General features: G+C 40.8%; 3 protein-coding genes and 1 long non-coding RNA gene across 5 annotated transcripts; 1 reads left to right on the top strand and 3 right to left on the bottom strand.

Annotated features, from left to right (window-relative positions):
- Positions 1-24: 24 nt before the first annotated feature.
- rnf113a (ring finger protein 113A) lies at positions 25-4,618 on the bottom strand. Its single transcript, XM_085404588.1, has 10 exons — positions 4,487-4,618; positions 3,998-4,077; positions 3,510-3,608; positions 3,145-3,252; positions 2,845-2,954; positions 2,417-2,523; positions 894-983; positions 724-817; positions 536-642; positions 25-168 (listed from the first exon to the last, which is right to left on the bottom strand). The coding sequence occupies exons 1-10, from the start codon at positions 4,590-4,592 to the stop codon at positions 101-103; spliced, it is 969 nt and encodes a 322-aa protein (XP_085260714.1). The 5' UTR covers positions 4,593-4,618; the 3' UTR covers positions 25-100.
- A 921-nt stretch (positions 4,619-5,539) lies between these two features.
- Positions 5,540-19,319, top strand: rundc3aa (RUN domain containing 3Aa). 2 transcript variants are annotated; one of them, XM_085404582.1, is made up of 11 exons: positions 5,540-5,803; positions 13,663-13,790; positions 13,992-14,125; positions 14,231-14,316; positions 14,514-14,603; positions 16,513-16,593; positions 16,687-16,852; positions 16,938-17,095; positions 17,699-17,812; positions 17,913-18,019; positions 18,364-19,319. In XM_085404582.1, the coding sequence occupies exons 1-11, from the start codon at positions 5,697-5,699 to the stop codon at positions 18,504-18,506; spliced, it is 1,314 nt and encodes a 437-aa protein (XP_085260708.1). In that variant the 5' UTR covers positions 5,540-5,696; the 3' UTR covers positions 18,507-19,319. The 2 variants fall into 2 exon arrangements, with proteins under 2 accessions (XP_085260708.1, XP_085260709.1); XM_085404583.1 differs by having other exon boundaries at positions 5,541-5,803; positions 13,663-13,778.
- On the bottom strand, positions 7,394-11,429 carry LOC146672084 (uncharacterized). Its single transcript, XR_014911531.1, has 2 exons — positions 10,826-11,429; positions 7,394-9,756 (listed from the first exon to the last, which is right to left on the bottom strand). It is a non-coding gene; the product is annotated as an uncharacterized LOC146672084 (long non-coding RNA).
- zwi (zwilling) lies at positions 12,216-13,169 on the bottom strand. Its single transcript, XM_085405280.1, has one exon. The coding sequence runs from the start codon at positions 13,086-13,088 to the stop codon at positions 12,840-12,842; it is 249 nt and encodes an 82-aa protein (XP_085261406.1). The 5' UTR covers positions 13,089-13,169; the 3' UTR covers positions 12,216-12,839.
- Positions 19,320-20,461: the final 1,142 nt, after the last annotated feature.

Raw genomic sequence — 20,461 nt, 5'->3', positions numbered from 1 at the left:
GGCACCACACAGTGAGGCTGTAAACCTTGTTTAAAAAATGTTTTATTTCAATTTTACACAGACAAACACGTAAGGGGAGGCTGGAAATGTTTGGATTTTGCTAATTGTCTTCATCGGATGGTGGTTGGTCTGTCATGGCATTGTGCTTCTCCAGCTTAGCCATCAACTCTGAGAGGGGAAAAAGGTAAAATAAAACATGATTAATGGGTATTATTAAGTTGCACTGATTACAATACTATCTTACAACCTTGATTATACTTATTGCGGTCAAAGACAGCTGGAAACCTGGTGGCCGAGTAATCATTGCTGTTATACTTTGAAGCCCGTCGCATGCATAGTTGACACATTTTTATGTAAATTCTCCACACCCGAGTGTGCAGTGACAAAAAGTAGGCAAACACACATCTGCATGGACTCCTTCACTCAAAGTCTAAAGCCAAAATTAATTTCACTCGTAACTGAGCGGACCCAAGGATGCAGAAAGGACAATCAAGACTTTTAAAGAAGTCGTCTGTTTTATAGAGATCTTGCCTACCTTTAGCAGGATTGAACACTCCGTGGGTTTGAGTATCGCACACATAACAGCGCTTGGACTTGCGGTAATGCTGAAGTGCACAAACCTCACAAAAGAAGTGCCTGCACCTGAGAGACATTAGACTTGTTAATATGTTTCCAAAAACAGGGAACAGCTTGGCAAGGAAAAAAATGACATTAAAGTCTTACTTTGTGACTACGGGATTCTTATAGGATTCCCGGCAGATGAAGCACTTGAAGGGCAAGTCTTCCTCATCACTGCTTACTTCATAGTTCTCTTCATCTAAATAAAAATAAGACAGCGTTCAGGAAAAGATCGTTTACAGTAGGAACAAAAATGCAGTTCCTTCTCAACTCACCATTGGCTCCATATCGTCCCTCTTCCAGTTCCCTCTCAATCTGCCAGCCATGTTTGTAGTCTGATCTGTCGTGAAGAAACTTGCAGCTGTCTGATAGGAGAGATGATCATGAGGAAGCTTTATTGAACGACCAGTATTTTCTTAAATGTCTCACACACACTACAAATTGCTCTAATCTATAGATAAATAGAATAAAAAACACAACTCAATCGCAATGAAAAAAGGTCTTAAGAAAAAATATAAGGTTTTATGAAAACCACCCAAAAAAGTGTCTGCCAAAATTTTTCTTGTAAAGGCTTTGGCACAGTTGCAGTCACACTTGTGCCACCTGATGCATTTATACACGTAATAGTTTAATTTCCCACAAAACAAAAACAATACCGGAATAAAAACAAAGTTGTAAGGGAATTTGATATTATTGCCATTAACTTTTCCCTGATTTTCTGTCGTTTTTGTGAATTTCCCTTTTTGTCATAGTGACTTCTTTTAAACAAAATACTGCATGGTTTGACTTCCTGAAAAATCCAAATTCTTAAGTTCTCCCATTACATCACATGTTAAAAGTGTTTTCTCTTATAAACGCAGACCATTTGAAAGCAGTGAGTTTAATGTCATGTATAAGAAACCTGTTTGAGCTTTGTGACGTTTCGTTATTGTGCTGGGAGCAAAGTCTAAAGATGCGCTGTGGTCATTAAGAGTATGACATGGTCAGCAACAATACTCATATATGCTGTGGCATTTAAACCAAACTCAACTTGTACTAAGGGACCCAAAGTGTGCCAAGAAAATGTTTCCCAACAATATTACACCAGCAGCAGCAGCATGAACTGTTAATACAAGACAAGATTCTTCTATCGTCCAGGTTAGAGTGAGCCTGTGTGAACTGTAGCTTGAGTTTTCTGTTCTTAGCTGTCACCAGTTCAACCCAGTGTGGTCTTCTGTTGCTGAACCTCCATCTGCATCAAGGTTTAACAGTTGTCCATTCAGAGATGCCCTTCTGCATAATGTGTGGTCATTTAAATTACTGTTGCCTTCCTATCAGCTCAAGCAGTCAGACCAATCTCTGATTTCTGCCATCAAAAAGGGAAGTTCACCTGGAGAACTGCAGCTCACCTAATATTGTAAACCAGTCTCTGTAAACCCTAAAGGTGGCTCTGTGGGAAAATTCCAGTGCATCTACATTTTCTGAAATACTCAAGATCAGCTTGTCTGGCACCGACAACAATGCCACATTTGCCACATTTGAGTCACATAAACCAAATTTCTTGCCTGCTTCTATGTGGCTGAATAGATTTTTGAACCGACAAGCAGTTGAACAGATACACCTATTGAAGTGGCCAATGAGTGTATGTTGTTCTAACTAGTGGGAGGTTTTACTTACATTTGTCCCATTTAACACGTAACATTTAATCTGAGTTGTTTTTCTTCCTCAATAGATGGAGGGAAGTCATTAAAAAGACATTAAAATGAAAAGTGTTTGATTAATTATACAAAAGACATGTATTTTAAAATATCATACCCACCTCCAAAACCACAGAAACCAGTCTCCTTGTAGTCTTTGCAGATATCTGGCTGGTAGTCCCATCTGACTGTGGCTCGCAGATGTTCAGGGGCTCTGATTGGTCCTTTTCTGTTAAAATGATTGAACTGAATTATACATATCAGTATTAACTAATTACATTTCAGAACTAAAAAAAACCCAAAACTGCATCAGTGATAGATCATCAACCATGCACCATCATAGGAAAGTCTTGAGCAGATGGAGCATTATTTAATGTCTATTTCAAGCCCCTTAAAAAGCTCAAGATTTCCTTTGTCTTTGTGGTTTATTAGCACTTTTAATGATACACACATCCACAAGAGAAGTGCATTTGGTGTTCTGTTTACTTTTATTTTTTTAATGACACAATGTGACTGTGATGGAATGGATAAGCCTCGCCTTAATGCTCACCTGACCATGCCAGAGGAGGCATTGCCCATAGTTGTGTCTTTAGGCTTGATGAATTTTTGGTAGTTGTTGATGCCACGGTAGATTTTATCATCATCTTTACCTGTCAGTTCCTATTACAAGAGGAAAAAAAGAACATTAGTTCAATATTTAGTTGAAACTACTGGACTTTTTTTTTTTTAATTTTAGCACTCAAGTCACAATTTGTGAATATGAACAGAACAGTTTTCCAACTAAGTCATTATATGATAGGAGTTGTAGCCTTTTCTACAAGGCTTTAACATTAAAAATAGCATCTACTACCTCTTGGATTTTCTGACTCCTTTCAAAAATGGCCTGGGCATCTTTGTCTTTCTCTGTGTCCAGCTGATATGTAGCAGTTGCACCCATGTCCTCCGGTCCCTCTGGTTTCTTGTTTTTGGATAGGATTGGGAAAAAGATTTACATTAAATACTTATATGTGAGCACATCAATAAGTTTGCAAGACTGTGGCTCTTAAGCAGTATACAGGAGAGGGAACACACACACACAAGGCAAATCAGAAGAGGCCAAATCAGCATGCATACAGATGAAACAACAAAAAGGTTGGATACCTTGCTCATTCATATCCCCTTTACTTTTATAGGACAGCCTTTAAAAAGTCAGTATGATAGAAAAAGTCAACTCACCGCTGATCGTGTGGACTTGTAGGAAACAGTCATCTTCTTGTCTTCTTTCTCATCTTCACTTTCACTGGATGATACAGCATCTCTCTCCACTTTCTTTGTCTGGACAAAAATCCCAAAACAAAAACAGTCACCTCTGTCTCATTTGAGGCTACTGTCATAGCAGTCTTGTCTGCAAATGTGTGTTTGCATGATTAGATTTATCAACTTTTTCAAAATATCAGGTTTGCCCAAATTCTAAATGTAAAAAGAAAAAGCTATATATGCATTAACATAACACACTTTTAAATACTTTAGTACTCTTGTAAATCTAAATGCAGATTTAGACTTTTGCAAATCTAACTTTGTACCAGCTGATTCTGGATACATACTTGCCGTTTCCAGTGCACGTTGAGGTACACAGTGATTAAAACAGAAAAAAAACAATTCTCGACAAACACGTGTCAAAAAAATATAAATAATAAAAAATAAATAAATAATCCCCTAATTACCCTCTGAATCATTGGGTTGACGCGAGTTTCTTTCTTTTCTTTTCTCACAACGAGGGTCTGGTCCTCATCACTGTTTTCATCTGAAAAGGACATGAGTGAGATACATTTGGTGAAAAAATCTAGTAACTTGCCCAATAACTGACAGCAGACTTGCAAAATCTTAGAATAATCTCGGAGTTAACTGGGAGGACAAAAAACAGCAGGCGCATCCAGTGTTCCAAATTCCGAGGAAACGTAAACGAGGCACGAATGTGAAATTTGTTTATAACAGGAACAAAATATGTGTCATCTGCGGTACTTTACATCGTTTCTCCGATTTTTGGAATCAGATACAGTAGTTTTGCCTCTTCCCGTGTTAATAACACAGTGGTTATCTGTAAAGGACTACGAGAACAGAAACAAGTAGTCGATCATTAAAAAGCTCGAGCGCTGTCGGCACCGGAAGTTCACTGGGCTTTAAATGATCAGAAAGTGAGTTAAATAACAAACCTTTCTCGCTATCGCTTGCTTTTCTCTTTCGCCCAGAGAATTTCCTATTAGATTTTTTAAACAGAAAAGTGCAAGATCCCTCCCGAGGCTTCTCCGATTCCGCCATCTTGAATCTGTTTTGTAAATATCTGCTCTCGCCACAGCACCCTCTAGTGTCTAGGAGTCATCTTAAGTTAGTCCCTGTACTGGCCAAAAGGAGAATCACACCTGTCCATTTACTCAGGCATTGTAAAGTTAGATTTAAAAAGACAACAATGATACTTCAGTGAGAAAGTGGCTGCAATTTTTGCGAGCCAGTCAATCAAAGATTGCTCAATGATATTTACCTATTTCATATTTAAAAATAATTCATGAGAATTTAAGTTATGTCTTGGAAATCTTTAGAACTCTATGAAGTGCTGTTATGTTTTTAGAGCTGTGCCAGAACACGTTCGTCTGCCAAAGGGGGATTTAGATACTTGTCAAAAAGTTATAATTATTTAAACTGTTTTAAATGACTTGTTGGTCTATAATCTATCAAATAAATTGCAAAAGTTTCTGACCAGGCACAAGGTAGGAGCTGCAGGAAGTAATTGGCTAAGTTACTCTTAGACAGTGACTTCCTTTATTTTTCCAGGTAAAAAGTCTAACTGATATTAAAAATATCTTTTTCAAAACATGTTTGGTCAAAGAGGGCTTTGGGGATTGCAACAAATGTAAAAGAACAGTTCTATAAAGATATTTTAAGCAGCAAAAAAGGACTGGATTGATTATAACGCAGGACGCAGAGTAGCTACAATAACGCAGAGTCGAGATACTTGCAAAAAAGGTCATTTCTTTATTTTATATTTAGCCCTTTGAAAATTCTGTTGACCCCAGCCTATCTGCCAATGTAAGGCAAGATATAACACATACAAACACATAAAAACATCAGCAATCACTTTTTTTGCCTGACACCGGAAGACTGGAAATTCCAGTATAATTCATGAATCTGTGATGAAAACGGGAAGATGGTTTTATTTTGAAAGTTTTAACCGGAATGTGCACTGATAAATACGTGTAACTTGGTTCTAGTCTCTTAGATCCCGTCCTCCTCCTCTTCCAGCAGCGACTGTAGCAGCATCCGTGACTCCCCGCAGAGGACGGCCGGTGTTTGTAGGACTCAGGGCCCGCGGAGGGAGAGGTCCTGGCCTGGGCACGAATCCCGAAGAGGCCCCGGGGCCGCCGCTGGATGGAGTCGGGCTGTATACAGACAGCAATGGCTATGGGTCTGACATCGAAAAAGGCGTCTGCTCGGAGCGTCTGCGTGGAGCGAAAAAACCTCATCACGGTCTGCAGGTATACATCACGACACCACCGACGTGCCGTATTTATCAGTAGGAGCCTGTCCTTGCAAGCTGTTCGGGTTATAGTTTCACCAGTATGCTCATCATGAAGGTTTTTTTTTTTCATCCAAGAATTCCACCCCTGCGTTCATTCCCAAAGTGAAACAATGGCAGCAACATAAATGGAAAATATTACAGAAAAAAGGGCCACATTTCTAGAAAGGCGAGGGTTAAGGAGGGGGCAGGTGCGTGTTCACCTTCACGTACCTTCTGTCATCACACCCAGTTTAATAGAAACAGTACACAGTAGACTACAGAAACCACTCAATTATCCAGGGTTTGTTTTTAAATGCTCGTTTACGGCTTGCAGGGCTTCTTTTTTCTTTCTTTCTTTGCTATGATGTTAATCTATTAATTCTGTCTGTCGTTTAAAAGTACAGTCCCCTGCGTGTTTGTTTCTATAGCAGGAAATGCACCTTCAAGTGATTCAAGTGATGAGTGTTGCAAAATCAATTGCAGAATAGGGATGAAGGGAAGATAAGCCAGTCAGCAGCAGGTCTCCTCCTCCATCATGGTGAGCTTCAGTGCCTGAATTGGACAAGGGCATTTGGGGCAGTGCAAGGACTCCTCCCCACATCAGGGGCCCTCCATCCTTCTCCATCCAGCCTAGAGATGGCCTCTGACTGATTGGCTCTAATAAATCACTGTCTTCTGCAGTGAGGTTAGCACTGTAAATGTGTGAGCTGACAGCTCACACAACGAGAGCTCTTCAGCTGCACAGTAAGTGCAGTTTTATACAATAATGTAACACCCTCCTGGTTCCAGTCTGCACATTATTACATCACGTGTGATATTTAGAGCTTTAACAGCTTCCATCCTTTTTGACCAGAGGCTCTAATTTGCATGCTTCCACGTGAGACCAATGTTTATATTCATATAGAAACAATAAATGTAGCAAGACTATTAAAAATAGCCCAGAAATCTTTTTTCTCTTTTCTCTTTTCTCAGCACTTCATGACCTCCTTGCATTAATTTTGTAACCTTTCAAATTAGGCACCCCTGATGTAAAAGTAACTCTGCTCATTTCACTGAAGGCTAATTAACTTTTGGACCATGTTATCACAAGTTCTCAGAGGCCTAGGTGCTATTTTCTCAAACGTCTTTTGCACAAATAATCATCGCATCCCAAAGATGGACAACCTAATACTGTACAAGTCTAGAAAAATGCCACAAATATCCACATCTCAGATGTTTTTTTGCCTTAAAATAACTTGAACTACCCATTTTGTAAAAATATGTTGCTGATTATTTTCCTTTCTCTGACATAACTAGGTTATAGTGACCTTATCCTACTTTTGGAGTACTAGTTAATTATGTGATACCCACAGAGACTGGCAGGAAAATGCTGCTTTGATCATGTTGTTTTGCTCTCATAAAATTTACTACTCCTCATCTTGAATTGCAAATTGACTATAATCATAAAAAGTGTTCATAAAAGTGGCATCATGCGTCTGAGCTCTGCTGTATTTCTTGTAATTTATTGCACCGTAGTGCTAGAAACCACCAATTAAAACAGAAAAGGACTCCAACATGGACTCACAGTCAAGCATTTTTATTCCAGTACCTTTATATCGAAGGTCCTGCCTGCGTTTTAGTGGCATGTACAGTGAGGCAAAAACACACAACATCACAGAGAGCATGCATGCAAAGAAAGAAAAGTTCTCACAGTGGACACAGACAAGGATTAGCAGGGACACAAAAACACCTTTGTTTTCAGTTTCTCCTGACCGTGCTAAGACAGATTTAATCATTTAAGCGTTTTAAAGACAAAGAAACTGGACAAGACAGAAATAAATCTCAAACAGCTTTCCATCAGTAATGCTTACTACAACAACTTTTTTCCATTTTCTAATGAACAACATGACATTGATTAGGTTCACTTCGAGGGCAGTTTCTTCTTGGCATGTCCAAGTTGCTGCCCGATCTCCCTGCTCATGGTGTTTTGGACCTTTTTCATGTTGTTCAGGTCAGAGCTGATTCACAGGCTGCTCGCTGATCGGATAATGAGGAGAGAGCCTGAATCAGCACCGTCCCTCTGGCTGTGCATTAGTGCAGGCAGGGCATCGTGTTGCACGATTCAGGATCCAGGCTCTGTCGCGGTTGTTGAGATGCAGCCATTCCCACAGCTGAGTTTGTGACATTAGTGCTTAATTAGTTCACCAGGCCAAGCTATTATTTACCCTAAGTGTGTGTGTGTGTGCGCATTTACTGCATATATAAAGTCTGCCCTCTTTTTTTTTTCTTACTGCAACATCATACATGTTTAACATACAGTCAGCACACACAGAGATTAACATTTCTACTCCCAACAATTCCTTTAATGTGTTGGCATCAAAGTCCCGGTTAAAAGTGTGTACACTTGATCTGGCATGATGTGGGTCACGAGTACCAGCCACAGAAATCTGACTGATCTTTGCTCAGTGTTTCAGTGTCAGACCTAACAGACCAATCCTATTTTAATGAGACGTGCTGTATCTACAGAGAAAAGAATGGACAAAAAAAGAATAACAACAGAGAAAAATAATAAGAGATGGCTATTCTAAATAGTAAGTAAGAAGAATGCTCCTTATTTTTAGGTTAGGGGGACTTTTGAATTGCCAGACATCCCAAAAAGTATCTGAAAACCCAAAAAATCTTTTTAGGGCCACGTAGAGACTTGATATTTATGACATCCACAGTGGTATCAGTATCGTACTGAGCTGGACTGTTGTCAATAGCAACAGGGTTCATCTAAATGTGGCTTTTTGCAGCGAGTGGAGGACATTCGTGCAACTCTCGGATTAGTGTTGTTTATCTGAGCTCAGTTTGACAAAATGTTTGGGGATCAGAAGAAGGAAACCAACCGGCTTGTGTTGGTTTGTTTTTAAGGGCGCTTTCCATCCGTTAATGTTTAAAATTGAATGTTTTGCTGCTTTTTTTAGTCTGGCTAAGAGCTCTCTTGCTGCGGTCCGTGACAGGAGAAACGGTGCTACTGTAGGCATGGTGAACCTGAGAAAAAAATAGATAAGATGAGTGAGACAAGTCTGATGTGAAGAGGTATCCATGCAGCCACTTCCTGTAAACAAAGAGAGCTGGGAGAGAGGCAAGAAGGGAGGGCGATGTGCTGCATGTTGGCTGAGCTCTGAGGCCTTCTGGGGCGTGGCTCAAGAGAAGAGAATAAAATGTTCTGAACTGTAGTAAAGCACGCCTGTTAGACGTGCATCGGCAAGAGAGTCAACGAATATTTGAATCTACGTGTGCAGATGGAGTAACACTAATTTTAATCGTTCAGCTTCCGTGCAGCCTTCTTTTGCATTTTTCCTGATTTCTGATCCTACGCTTTTTTCTTTTCTTTTTTTAATTTTTCTTTTTTTTTACCAACACCGTCAAGTATTTGAAATTACAGCAGAAATGTCTAGAAGTTTGGCTGAACACTTGGACACCACTCATCAGCTGATCTGTCTACACTCTCACTGTTAACTTCTCCTGTTATTCCTCATTTTTACCCCTCTGTCATACTCTAATATCTGATTCACACTATCTGTGCTTCTCAACACCCTCACTGTCCGTCGTACGCCGTGATCCCTCTACACCTCCTCTGACCATGAAACACTTCCTGGACACTTGGTCACAGAGGGGATCGGTGAGAGAGAGACACACCCTGCTGTAGTTGTTTTTTTTGTGTGTGTGGTTTTTGTTTTACTTTTTCTTTTTTTTCTTTTTTTTTTTCGTCATTGAGGATTTGGCCCAAATTGTGATTTGAAATATTCTTCAGAGCACAAAGCCTTTTCTTTTTCATGCCAGTCCAGTGCAGGACGCCTCCCCCGACAGTCCACGATGATAAACACAGCACTGGCTGGCGTTGTGCAATGCTTCGGCCAGTGAGGAGTTCACCTGTGTCATCTGATCCTGCTGGTTATGCCAAGGCTAGAAGACAGAGACAGAAATAAGAAGACAGAGAAAGTAGTCAGGGAAATGCATGTGAGGGAAAATAAATAAAAATGAAAGTCGAGAAAGTTAACGTGAAGCTTTGTGTTTTTAGGTTAGACATCTTTGCTGATGAATGCAGTTTTGGTTATCCCGTGTCGTGCTGCGGATCAAACGCAAGTTTGTAAGTACAGTAGAGGGGTGAGAAAGGAGAACAAGAGGGCATTTAACAAGAGTTGAGAGTGTGCTTGGCATTGATCCAGGCTGAGTGAGAGGTTGCACAAAAGAAGCTTGTCAGAAGGCCCTGCAGTTGTTTTTCAGTGTCAAATCGTACCAAGAACATGTTGCTATTCCACTCCATCCATTTGCATTTGAGGCACGCCAGAGATTCCCCTTCAGATCAAAGGACTTCAGTTAATTTACAATCATCTGTTATAATATTCCTGTTAAGATAACGTTGCTCTCACATTATTAGGTCAGACAGGTTTTTTACAGCTGTTGATATTTTGTTTTTATGATTTTAAATGCTGTAACTTTTGCTAACAAGAAGCTGTTACATGTTGGTTCGTATACTGAGCGTCCAGACCCACTGCTTGGGTTTCCATGGCATCTAGGCTCTGCACAGTGAGAAAAGATTTGATGTAATGCATTTTTCTGACTTGGAAGCATCACAAAGAGGAATTGTACTGTGAATTTGGGTGAATACGATTTACTGTTCACTCATTATCTCATATTTTTGACAGATTAGTACATTTCAAATTTTCTAACTTTTCTTCCTGATGGGATCCCTTTAGACAACATCAGGTAGTATGTAGCCGATTATTTTGTGAAGCTAAATCGTAGCTGTCGCCCCCGGTCCCAACACACAATATTTGTGCTTATTTCGCAATACCCACCAAGTGGATTTTTTTTATTCAGCAAAAGCAGTTTTAGCTGCCCAGCTGAAATAGAGAACACACTTGAAGAGATTCAGCCTAACATTCTGGATTTCTGGATCTATTATCCATTAATCTGCTGATCTACATGGTTTTTCAAACATTTTATCAGACAAAATTCAGATGCCACTAACCTGTTTCTTTGATAAATCCAAAGTGACCTGACAAAGTCAAGGCTCGAAAAGTAAATTTAATCCAGTTTTTGCTCTCAGTGCTGATTCCGTCGTGTTATCCATACGTCCTCTCTGATGATTCTTATTTTGAGTCAGTCCCCCCACCCCGTGATGCCGTCTTCTCTCATCTAGAGCGTCTTGCGTTTGGGGAAGATGGCTTTCCGGAAAGAGGTGCTGGTGGTACCTCTGCTGAAGGACGCACTGCCCAGCGAGATCTTGGTTTTCCCACTGGTGATAGTGGAGGAGCCCAGAGATGTTGTGCTCCTGCCCCGGGTGATGGAAGAATTCCCCATGGCAAGCTTGGTCTTCCCCCTCTTTATTGTGGTGTTGCCCAGGGTTAAGGCTGTCTTCCCCTCCGTGAAGCTGGTGTTGCCCATTGAGGAGAAGCTTGTCTTCCTGACCCAGATTCGACGGCAGGGTTCGGGACTCACTAGACGCAAAGCATCGCACACTCATGCAGCACTCTATGCTCTGCAAGCCCTCGGGAGTAATAGTAACATCAGCTACAATCCAGAGTGGACCAGAATGCTAAGCGTGGATAGTGCGACCCCCGTGTCGCATAATGCCTTCGTTGAGCTCTTCAACGTGGGCTTTGGAAGGCCACATACCACCCATGTGTCCCTGTGAATGGACAGAGGCAGCCGTAGGTGGCCACAGCCTATCTGGGGGGACTGGGACAGTAAAGCGATTGTCCCAGCGCCACGACGACACCGGACGGTTGAAGGAGACATTGTTGCAAAGAGGACAGTCTGTGGTGACATCACTTTCTTCTGAGCCATTGTTCCCTATAGCCTGTGATTGTAAGATGTTCCCTTTGTGTACAACTGTATGCACCATATGTGAAATGAGTTGTACCGTGTTGTTTTAAAGGAAAGGGACGCTGAATGTGCTCATGTTCTCCATATGTATGTGAAGCTTTGATTGCACCTCTTCTGGATTTGTGCCGTCCCTCCGTTTGGAATATGGGTGTGGTTCCTTCAGTTGGTGTTTATTATCCATTTGAAATCTTGCTGAACTTTTTGAACTCGTGCAAAGTTTTTATTTTCCTCCCCTTTAATGTGTTACAGATCTTGAAATGTCTACATACAAAACAGTCAAGCTCATCAGTGTTTAGACATGTTACTTTTATAAGCACTGTTACATCGATCAACCTTTACAGTCTTGGGGGTGAAAACTGGATTTGCAGTGTGGGAGCTTAGTTATGGAAATGTGAAGTATCAGTCAGTCTTATCAGCAGAAAAAAATACCACATTCAAACCAACGATGCGGACGTGTTGATGCACAACATGCAGGAGAAAAGTGCTGATGAAGAGCACACACATACTCTTCTGTCTCCACATGCATCACACACATCCCCTCCCTGCCAAGTCAACACACCATAAATCGTCATTTCATCAATGTCACATTTGCATAACATGCTCAGCACTACTTTGGGAATGGGACGGCTCGCTTTTGATTGCGAACCTATTAGATCTGCAGGTCATTATCATTTTTTTATACACATCATAGACATAGCAGCTCTTTTTATTGATTTTGAATCACTACTGACCTTCTAAAACAGACCATATAGATATATCCATGGGTTTTTAAGTATGTGCAGGATTCAAGTGTGAAAATCCCAGTAGATGTTGCTATGCGTTTCTTTGCCCCTGACGAGAGTGGTTTTGAACACAGACACAGACTTGGTCCCATGGGTGCAGGTCAGGGTGGTGAGAGAGCTTGTAGTCTCTCCTCGTGAAACAGAGGTATTGCCCACTGCTATGCTGGTTTTGCCCAAAATTGTGGTGGTTCTGCTCCAGGAGATCGAGTATTTACCCCAGGAGATGGTGTACTTATTCCTCAGGATAGAAACCCTCCCTTTGGTGAAGGAGGTTTTGCTTGACGAAAATGTAGTTTTCCACTCATTGTTAGAGTCTTTTTTGGACTGCTTGGCTGCTTTGGGTGTCTTAGCCCTGGCTTCGGGGGTCCTTTCCATTTAGGTGTTCCTCCGCTTGGACGTCAAGGCTTTACGGAAGGAGGTGGTAGTGGTTCCCCGGCTGAAGCTGGCCCGTCCCAGAGCCACAGTCGTCTTTTGCCTTTGGATGGTGGAATCTCCCATGGAGGTGGTGGTCACTCCCCTGAAGATGGAGGAGTTGCCTAAGGAGACTGTAGTCTTTCCCCTGGCTATGGAGGTGTTTCCCACTGCCAGGGCAGTCTTGCCCTCTGTGATGCTAGTGTTGCCCATCGAAGCCGAGGCAGCCCGCCCGAGCCTGTGCCTGGATGCCCGCTCCTAACATGCACGCTGCATAGCGTTCCTTCTGTGGTGCAGCCGGTGGGGTGAGCATGTGAGGTCAAAAGCCAAGCTAAAGCTCCAGCAGCTGCCCTAAATAGATCACACCACAATGTATAGATAAGGGGGAGGGAATTATTTGATCATTCTTTCATGCTCGTCGGTCCCTCAGAGAGACAAGACCCAAAGGGACCTGGAAGCACAGCACGCACAAAGGCTGTAAAGACAGGGAGTTAATTGTATTGTTTTCATGATAACACTGCCAAAGCACTGAAGGGGTACATTGTGCAGTACACAAGACAATTGGGGTGACCTCAGTATGATAAGATGGCGTAGTTCCCAAAAAAAGAAGAAAAAAAATCCTCTCAGCTGTTGTTCAAATACAGTAGTACATTTGTCTGCTTGGTTACAGTACACAACTGCATTTCATGTGCAGCACAGCCAACTAAGAGTCCAAACCCCTCACACATTGCCATCAAAGTGTGCAGTATTTGTCTAATTTTTCTTTCTCGGTGCACTTCTATTTCAGATTCTCCGTAAAGACTCTCCTCGAAAAGTACACAGCAGAGCCCATAGATGACTCATCTGAGGAGTTTATCAACTTTGCTGCCATTTTAGAGCACATCCTCAGCCACCGCTTCAAAGGTAACACTGCAGGTAACATACAGGAAAGATGGACAAAGTTAATATGACTTTCATCGTGAAACAGTCGAAATATATTTGAAATAAAAATGCAGCAGGCATTCTCGTCAAAAAGCCATAAAATGGTCAGCTGGATTGTTGCTGTGGGTGCATATTTTAGTTTCACTTGCTGTCAGAACACAAATGATTGATTGGTGTGTTTTAATATTAAACCAGGTTCTGGCAGCTGGTTCAGCTCAGATGGACAGCGCAGCTTCTGGGAATACATCCGGCTGGCGTGCAGCAAGGTGCAGAACAACTGCATCGCCAGCATCGAAAACATAGAGAACATCAGCACATCACGAGCCAAGGCAAGGAGATTTGTATGCACTCTAGTGTGTGTGCGTGTCTGTTTGTGTGCGGATGAGTGTGAGAAAAGGTCCTCTGTTCCCACTCGCTAATGCGTCGTCCTACAGGGCCGGGCGTGGATTCGAGTGGCGCTGATGGAGAAACGTCTCTCTGAATATGTGTCCACTGCTCTCAGAGACACAAGAACAACAAGGTTTGACTGGATTCTTAATTTAAACTAAACCTTTGGTTTAAAATGATCCCCAGTCCTGTTTTCCTTCACTTCACATTCAGCGTCTCAATACGAAACATCGCTTCTATATACAGGGTTTTACTCCTATGAAAATGAATGTAAATACTCAGTATGATAACTAGAAATTCGGAAGTGATAATCACCTCTTTACTTGGCAGGAGGTTCTATGATGATGGTGCCATTATATTGAGAGAGGAGGCCACAGTGCTGACTGGCATGCTGATTGGACTGAGTGCCATTGACTTCAGGTGAGGTGGAGCTGTGCAGAGACTGTGACACAGAACACAATATATTTTGAAAGAAGCACAGACACCAGCCCAGGCATTTTAAAATCAATATGGTATTACGTGGAATGCGGTAAGCTATCATAAAGTGGAGCTATTATCCTTTCATTATGCTTTTTCCTTATTTTCTGTAAAATATAATGCCCTGCAAAAGTCCTAAGGTACCTCTCATCACTTTATATTTTTCCAGGAAAACAGGAAATAGGTGGAAGCACATGGAATTAGAGGATATAAGGCAAAAACCGAGTTTGTACAATTCTAACAGGCTTGAAAGTCACATTGACTTTCAAGCCTGTTGTGACCACTTTTTTTTTTTTTTTATTTAGAGCCTGGACTCTCTTAGCCAAGCTTTCTTGTCATTTCTTTAAGTAGTCCTCAGGAGTAGTTCTCCAGGCTTCTTAAAGGACATTCTTTTTTGGATGTTGACTGCCTTTTGATGATGACCCCTCATGTCTTCAGTAAGGTTGAGGTCCAGGCTCTGTTGAGGCCATGGCTGATAGTGTTCCATTGTGTGTTTTCTATCCAAGTATGCTTTTACAGCATTGGTTTTGCGTTCGGAATCATTGTCGTCCTGAAAAATGAAACTATTGCCAATCAGATGGTGTTGCATGATGGATCAAAATCTGTTGGTACTTTTCTGCGTACATAATGTTTTGACAAGATCCCAAACGCCACTGGATGAAATGCAGGATGGTTTACTGATAAGAATGACTTCTTGACAGCCACTCTTCCACTGAGACCATTTCTTGTGAGACTGAACAGTAGATGGATCAGCTGGAGCGCAAGATGTATCTCTCATGCTCGTTGTCAAGTCTTTGCTGGATGTTTTTTTAACTATTTCTTATGGGCTTGACTTATAGATACTTGTTGATAATTTGTCAAGTTTCTATAATTTTGAAGGACACGCTGCACTCCCACCATGCTGAGATATACCAAGTGTTTAGCCAATAGCTCTTTGGGAATCACCTTGTTGGTGCAAAAATAAAACTGTGTTGTCTGTGGCATTTTTTTTATATATTCAACTAAATAAACTGGAACAAATGATGTGTTTTTGCAGCAGTCTGAGTAACAAAGTGCCTAAAGATACTATTTTAAAACCAGTTCTTTGCTAAGTTGTCTGTTATGTGTGGATACAACACTTCTTTGTATTAAGTAATTAAGTAAACACTTAACACTAAACACAACTTAACAAAGAGTCTTTGAACTCTCAACAAAAATTCTTTGAAAGACCTTCAGAAAGCCTGAAAAACTTCTGCACAAGAACACTTTAAAAAATCCAAAAAGTCTGGCTTCTTGGAAGTAAAATGTAAATGAATGAAGTGTTGCTCAAAGCCTTTGCACAGCAATATATATACTGATACAGTGGTGAATACTAATACTAATCATGGCCAAAGTTTCAAATAAATAGGTCAGCTTTTGAACCAATAAATCGTTTTAAATGTTTGCTGTCAGACAATTTTTTTGCCTTAGTGTTTCATCTACATGCCTTTAATGTTGTGATCTAATTGACATTGTTCTGGGATGGGAGCCAATTAAATTGGCCAAATTGTCTCAAGGGAGAGTAGCTAAAACAGCTTGTTTTCGACAGTAAATAAAAGGTTACTACTGTAGCAGAGTCCAAGAATAATCCTACTTAGGTGAAAATGAGCATATAGGCCCCCTTTGTGTATGTTACCTTGTGTATGTCATCTTTTTAGGTCTGCTATATAATTTTTTTAAGCCCAGTATTTATAGTGGGCTTAAAGCTGTCATCTGAATCTGAGCATAGTACCTAGTAATGCATCAAATTTTCCAGTAGTGTAGGCATGTTTATTAATGGATAATGTACACAGCACTTTCCATTTCTTTTTCTTTTTTATTTCTTTCCGTGTAGTTTTTGCCTGAAGGGCGAGACTCTGGATGGGAAATCCTCGGCTGTGATTGATTATACGCCCTACCTGAAGTTCACTCAGAGGTGAGCGCTCATCATGCCACTTCTAACAATGCATGCATGCATGCATGCACAGGAATGGGGTCACATTAATACTCCAGCCTCTCTCTTGTTTAGCTATGACTACCTTAGTGATGAGGAGGACCGGCGCAGTGTTGACAGCAGTAACAGCGAGGAGAGCGTCCCTGAGCATCCCTACATCCCTCTGGTGACAGACGAGGAGAGCTGGAGCAACAAGTGTCGCAAGATGGAACAAAGATTTAAGATTGTCTATGCTCAGAAGGTGACTCATAACAACATTACATATCTGATCATTGCTATGAGCATCGGCAAAGAATTACCTGCCTCATTCAATATGTGTTATTCAGGGTTATCTAGAGGAGCTGGTGCGCCTGCGGGAGTCACAGCTGAAGAACGTAGAGACGGAGAACAAGTGTCTGAGAGCCAAGGTGGAGGAGCTGACAGTGCAGAGCCAACAGGAGAAGAAGGAGCTGGAAGCCATTGTGCTGGAGCTGCAGGCACAACTGTGAGTTAGCACATACAAGCTTGGCGTTACATTTGTTCGTTTGCTCTTTCGCGCACAAAGATTTCCATTATGCAGTGTATTTACATGTTGGACCAAGTTTAAAAGGGGAGCTAAAACTATTGTTTTAATGTAACCTCACAGCTTGGGACAGTTAGATTCTGACTTTTAGTTGACATAACAAGTTTGCTTCTGCTTAGAAGAATAAAAGACACTATTACACTGGCTTCTGACGCTGTCCTCATGAAGAGACTGCAAAGGTTTATGTCTGTAATACTTTGAATATATTTAAATGTTGTAGATATAATATAAAGAAACACAACCTGACAAAAAAACCTGCTTCTTTCAATCCCCAGTTTTCTACAATTCTCACTGATCTTGTTGATGTCTGTTAGTTTTGAGGGTCTGTTGTAAAATCTGAGGATGATTCTGGATGTTCAGCAACACCAGGGTCTGTATTTAACTGACAGCTGTTTTAAAGACTTCTATAACAAACTATGGATGCTTTTGCTTGCTGCTTCTGTCTTTGATGTTCAGGCTCATATATTTGTCTACTAAAACTAAGAGTTTTTGGAATTTAATAATTTTACTCTTTGCTGCATTCAGCTCTGCCCTCATGCCCTGTGACTCCTCCCACCTGGCTAAAGATCTCTCCATCCCACTCATCAACCAGTGGTCAACCATCACAAACAACCAACGTGATGTCAAACTCTTCCGCAGGTGAGCTTAAATAAACAGCACAGCTCTTTTTTTTAAAACATATTGTAATACATGCTCATCCAGACATGTTTGTGTCTTGGTGATATTCTGTGAAAACTAGGAGGAGCTTCCACAGCTTGGAGCAGCTTTCCGCTGAAGTCAGTCTGAACTCCGACTCTCAGAAGACTGATGGGAGGCAGAATGGCGACGCTGCCTGGACCTCTGCAGGTAATAATGTTTGTTGTAGAGCATTTTAATGTTACTCTAGTGATGATATTATCTTTCTGTTTTTGTAGACAGTATTTACTGTTAAGTAAAATGCAATTTTATGCAGTGGCAGAGTCGATTTTTATTAGCTGCTTTTATACTTAACAAAGTAACCATAATCCTGCTCCCTCCTCTCTGCACAGCTACATAAAAGCCTTTCAGATGCAGCCACCCATACACATGGACATACATATTCATAACAAATGCAAGCTTGACGCCCATTTATAATGCCTCATGTGGGCAGCTTAAACTATGCATGATCACAAGTTGAATTTTATTGTGTTCTCCGTGTTATGTTCCTGCAGGAAAAGATAACACTCCTTCCATGCTGGGTCTGTGCGGCTCTTTGGCCTCTTTACCGAGCTCGAAGTCTCTGGCAAGCCTCAAGTCCAGTGAGTGTTTAGTCAACATCAGCACTGAACCCAGCCCTGCGCTCTCTCCCAGCTAGGAGCTTCAAGACCAACAACAGCCGAGATTGAACCCCAGCCTGTCTGCCTTGCTGCGTTGACCATGTCCAAACACCCTACCAAAACCCTGCTCTCATCTTATAGCCACCTCTATGGGATAACAACAGGATCTTATGACACCACATCTGGATTTTTGTATATGAGAGTGAAGTTGTCATGAAGCTAAAAGAGTCTCTCTCTTTTGGTTGTTTCCTTTCCCCTCACCTTATCTTTTCTTCATATCCCTCTTTGTATCTGTCAATCCCTTCATCTGAAATCATGCAATGCCTCCGGGAACACTTGTCAGACATTTTCCAAAGCATCCAGTCGCATCTAAATTTTCCCATCTTGCTCCTTATTTGAAAATCGGTATTCTTCTCATGGTATTCTCTGTGTATTTGTGCACCTTTGGCCATTTTTATTCCATTTTAAGTGTAACCAAGACAGCACTAGCAGCTCTTTGGATGCAGAGACAGATGTGATGATCATTTTAAGAGATGCAGATTATCCATATAAAGTCAAGAGGGTGGGTGGTTAAACAGGCTGCCCTTATGGTGTCATAGCATCGAGACGTATGCTCTGTGTGACTGAACGGTATTAGGGTCTGTCACCCTTGAAAGTGCTTATCATTCCTGCCTGGCTAATCAAACAACACAAACATTTTCAGTAGGTTTAAATCTGTGCAGCTATTTATGGATTCTTTTAAGTCTTAAAGTACCGCATATGTTCATTTATCATCTCCAACAGTATGTTCTTTTTACACGTATGCAGTACGTTGAGTTATTTTGTTTTGTGTTGCAATAAATTGCCTTTTTCCATGAAGTGTGTCTTTTAGTGTGTCTTAGAAGGAACAGTGGCAAAAGCAATGTAGATGTTAAGTAGGGAGTTGCATTGCTGTGGCTCCATCTGCTGGTTAAATATATTATATAAATATCATATAACTTCTAAGCCTTTGGGTTCTGCAACAAATTAGAGTACTTGCATTTTCACACAAAATGAAAAAAACAGACTTTACTTCCTCTAAACGGATCAAAGCATCTTTTTAAAAATTCCAGCTTTGACATAATAACCTGCAAGAATTATTCTGCTGATGAGTGTTTGATAGAAAGGCTGAAACTTTACCAACTTTATAGTCAGTATTTCATGGCTGATGTAAGAAACAGTTGAAACAGTAGTAAAAGAATTCCTGGAGTTGATAACTCATGATAGACAGATCTGACTAGTCTATGCTGATCGTGGGCGTCCTGACATGCTTTGTCCTCACCAAAGCTTTTTTTGTTTTTTCAGAGGGCACCACAATCCTCCAGCAGTCACTCTGTGAAAAATTCTATCTACGTCACTGAAATATGGAGTTGTCAAACAGCTACACACCCAGTGATTAATTTTTGTCTATGTTATTTTCCCTGACGCAATAATTCAACATTACAAGCATAATCCTCATCAGTTCACAGGAACCTCTCAGCCCTTCAGCAAGCTTCCTGTGCTTTTGTTATGCTGCCAGGACATATTGCTGGGAACAAACAATGCCTGCAGGGACTTTTTAAGTAACTCATTAACTTAATGTTAAGGTCTTTAAAAGTATATTATTATAATTTGCATCTATGTAGCATAAATAAAAACGTGTTCATATCATTTGTTTAGTCTGTAGATGCTCCCATTTGGCACATCAGTCATACTGAATAGTGCAGATGTTCCTCTATGATTAACTGCATTCCACAAGAAATTATACATTTTAATTATAACTCTGGCAGGAATTATGGATTATTTCAACTATATTTTGTGATTATGATAGAATAAAAATGAAAAATCCAAGCAAATAGTTCAAAATCATGTAAACAGTGCACAAACCCGAATCCTGGTTCTTGTGTTGAAGACGTTTTTTATAGAAGGAAAAAAAGAATGGTGAAAATATCTGTTAGGAATATTGTATCAAATAAAATATTACTTTAATTTGTCT

Source organism: Rhamphochromis longiceps, linkage group LG4 (assembly GCF_057381845.1).
Source record: "Rhamphochromis longiceps isolate RC_006_pf linkage group LG4, R_longiceps_female_GT1.1, whole genome shotgun sequence".
Lineage (NCBI taxonomy): Eukaryota > Metazoa > Chordata > Actinopteri > Cichliformes > Cichlidae > Rhamphochromis > Rhamphochromis longiceps.
The sequence above is the reverse complement of the archived record's forward strand: the minus strand, read 5'-3'. Positions and strand labels throughout refer to the sequence as shown.

What these genes read in the sequence shown, in the direction of transcription:
- rundc3aa (XM_085404582.1), top strand. Translation starts at nt 5,697, where the DNA reads ATGGAGTCGGGCTGTATACAGACAGCAATGGCTATGGGTCTGACATCG. An exon ending in TACCTGAAGTTCACTCAGAG is followed by an intron (nt 16,594 to 16,686) that starts GTGAGCGCTCAT and finishes TCTCTTGTTTAG; the next exon opens with CTATGACTACCTTAGTGATG. An exon ending in CTGGAGCTGCAGGCACAACT is followed by an intron (nt 17,096 to 17,698) that starts GTGAGTTAGCAC and finishes TGCTGCATTCAG; the next exon opens with CTCTGCCCTCATGCCCTGTG.
- zwi (XM_085405280.1), bottom strand. Translation starts at nt 13,088, where the DNA reads ATGGGCAACACTAGCATCACAGAGGGCAAGACTGCCCTGGCAGTGGGA.
- rnf113a (XM_085404588.1), bottom strand. Translation starts at nt 4,592, where the DNA reads ATGGCGGAATCGGAGAAGCCTCGGGAGGGATCTTGCACTTTTCTGTTT. An exon ending in AGCAAGCGATAGCGAGAAAG is followed by an intron (nt 4,078 to 4,486) that starts GTTTGTTATTTA and finishes TGTCCTTTTCAG; the next exon opens with ATGAAAACAGTGATGAGGAC. An exon ending in AAGAATCCCGTAGTCACAAA is followed by an intron (nt 643 to 723) that starts GTAAGACTTTAA and finishes AATGTCTCTCAG; the next exon opens with GTGCAGGCACTTCTTTTGTG.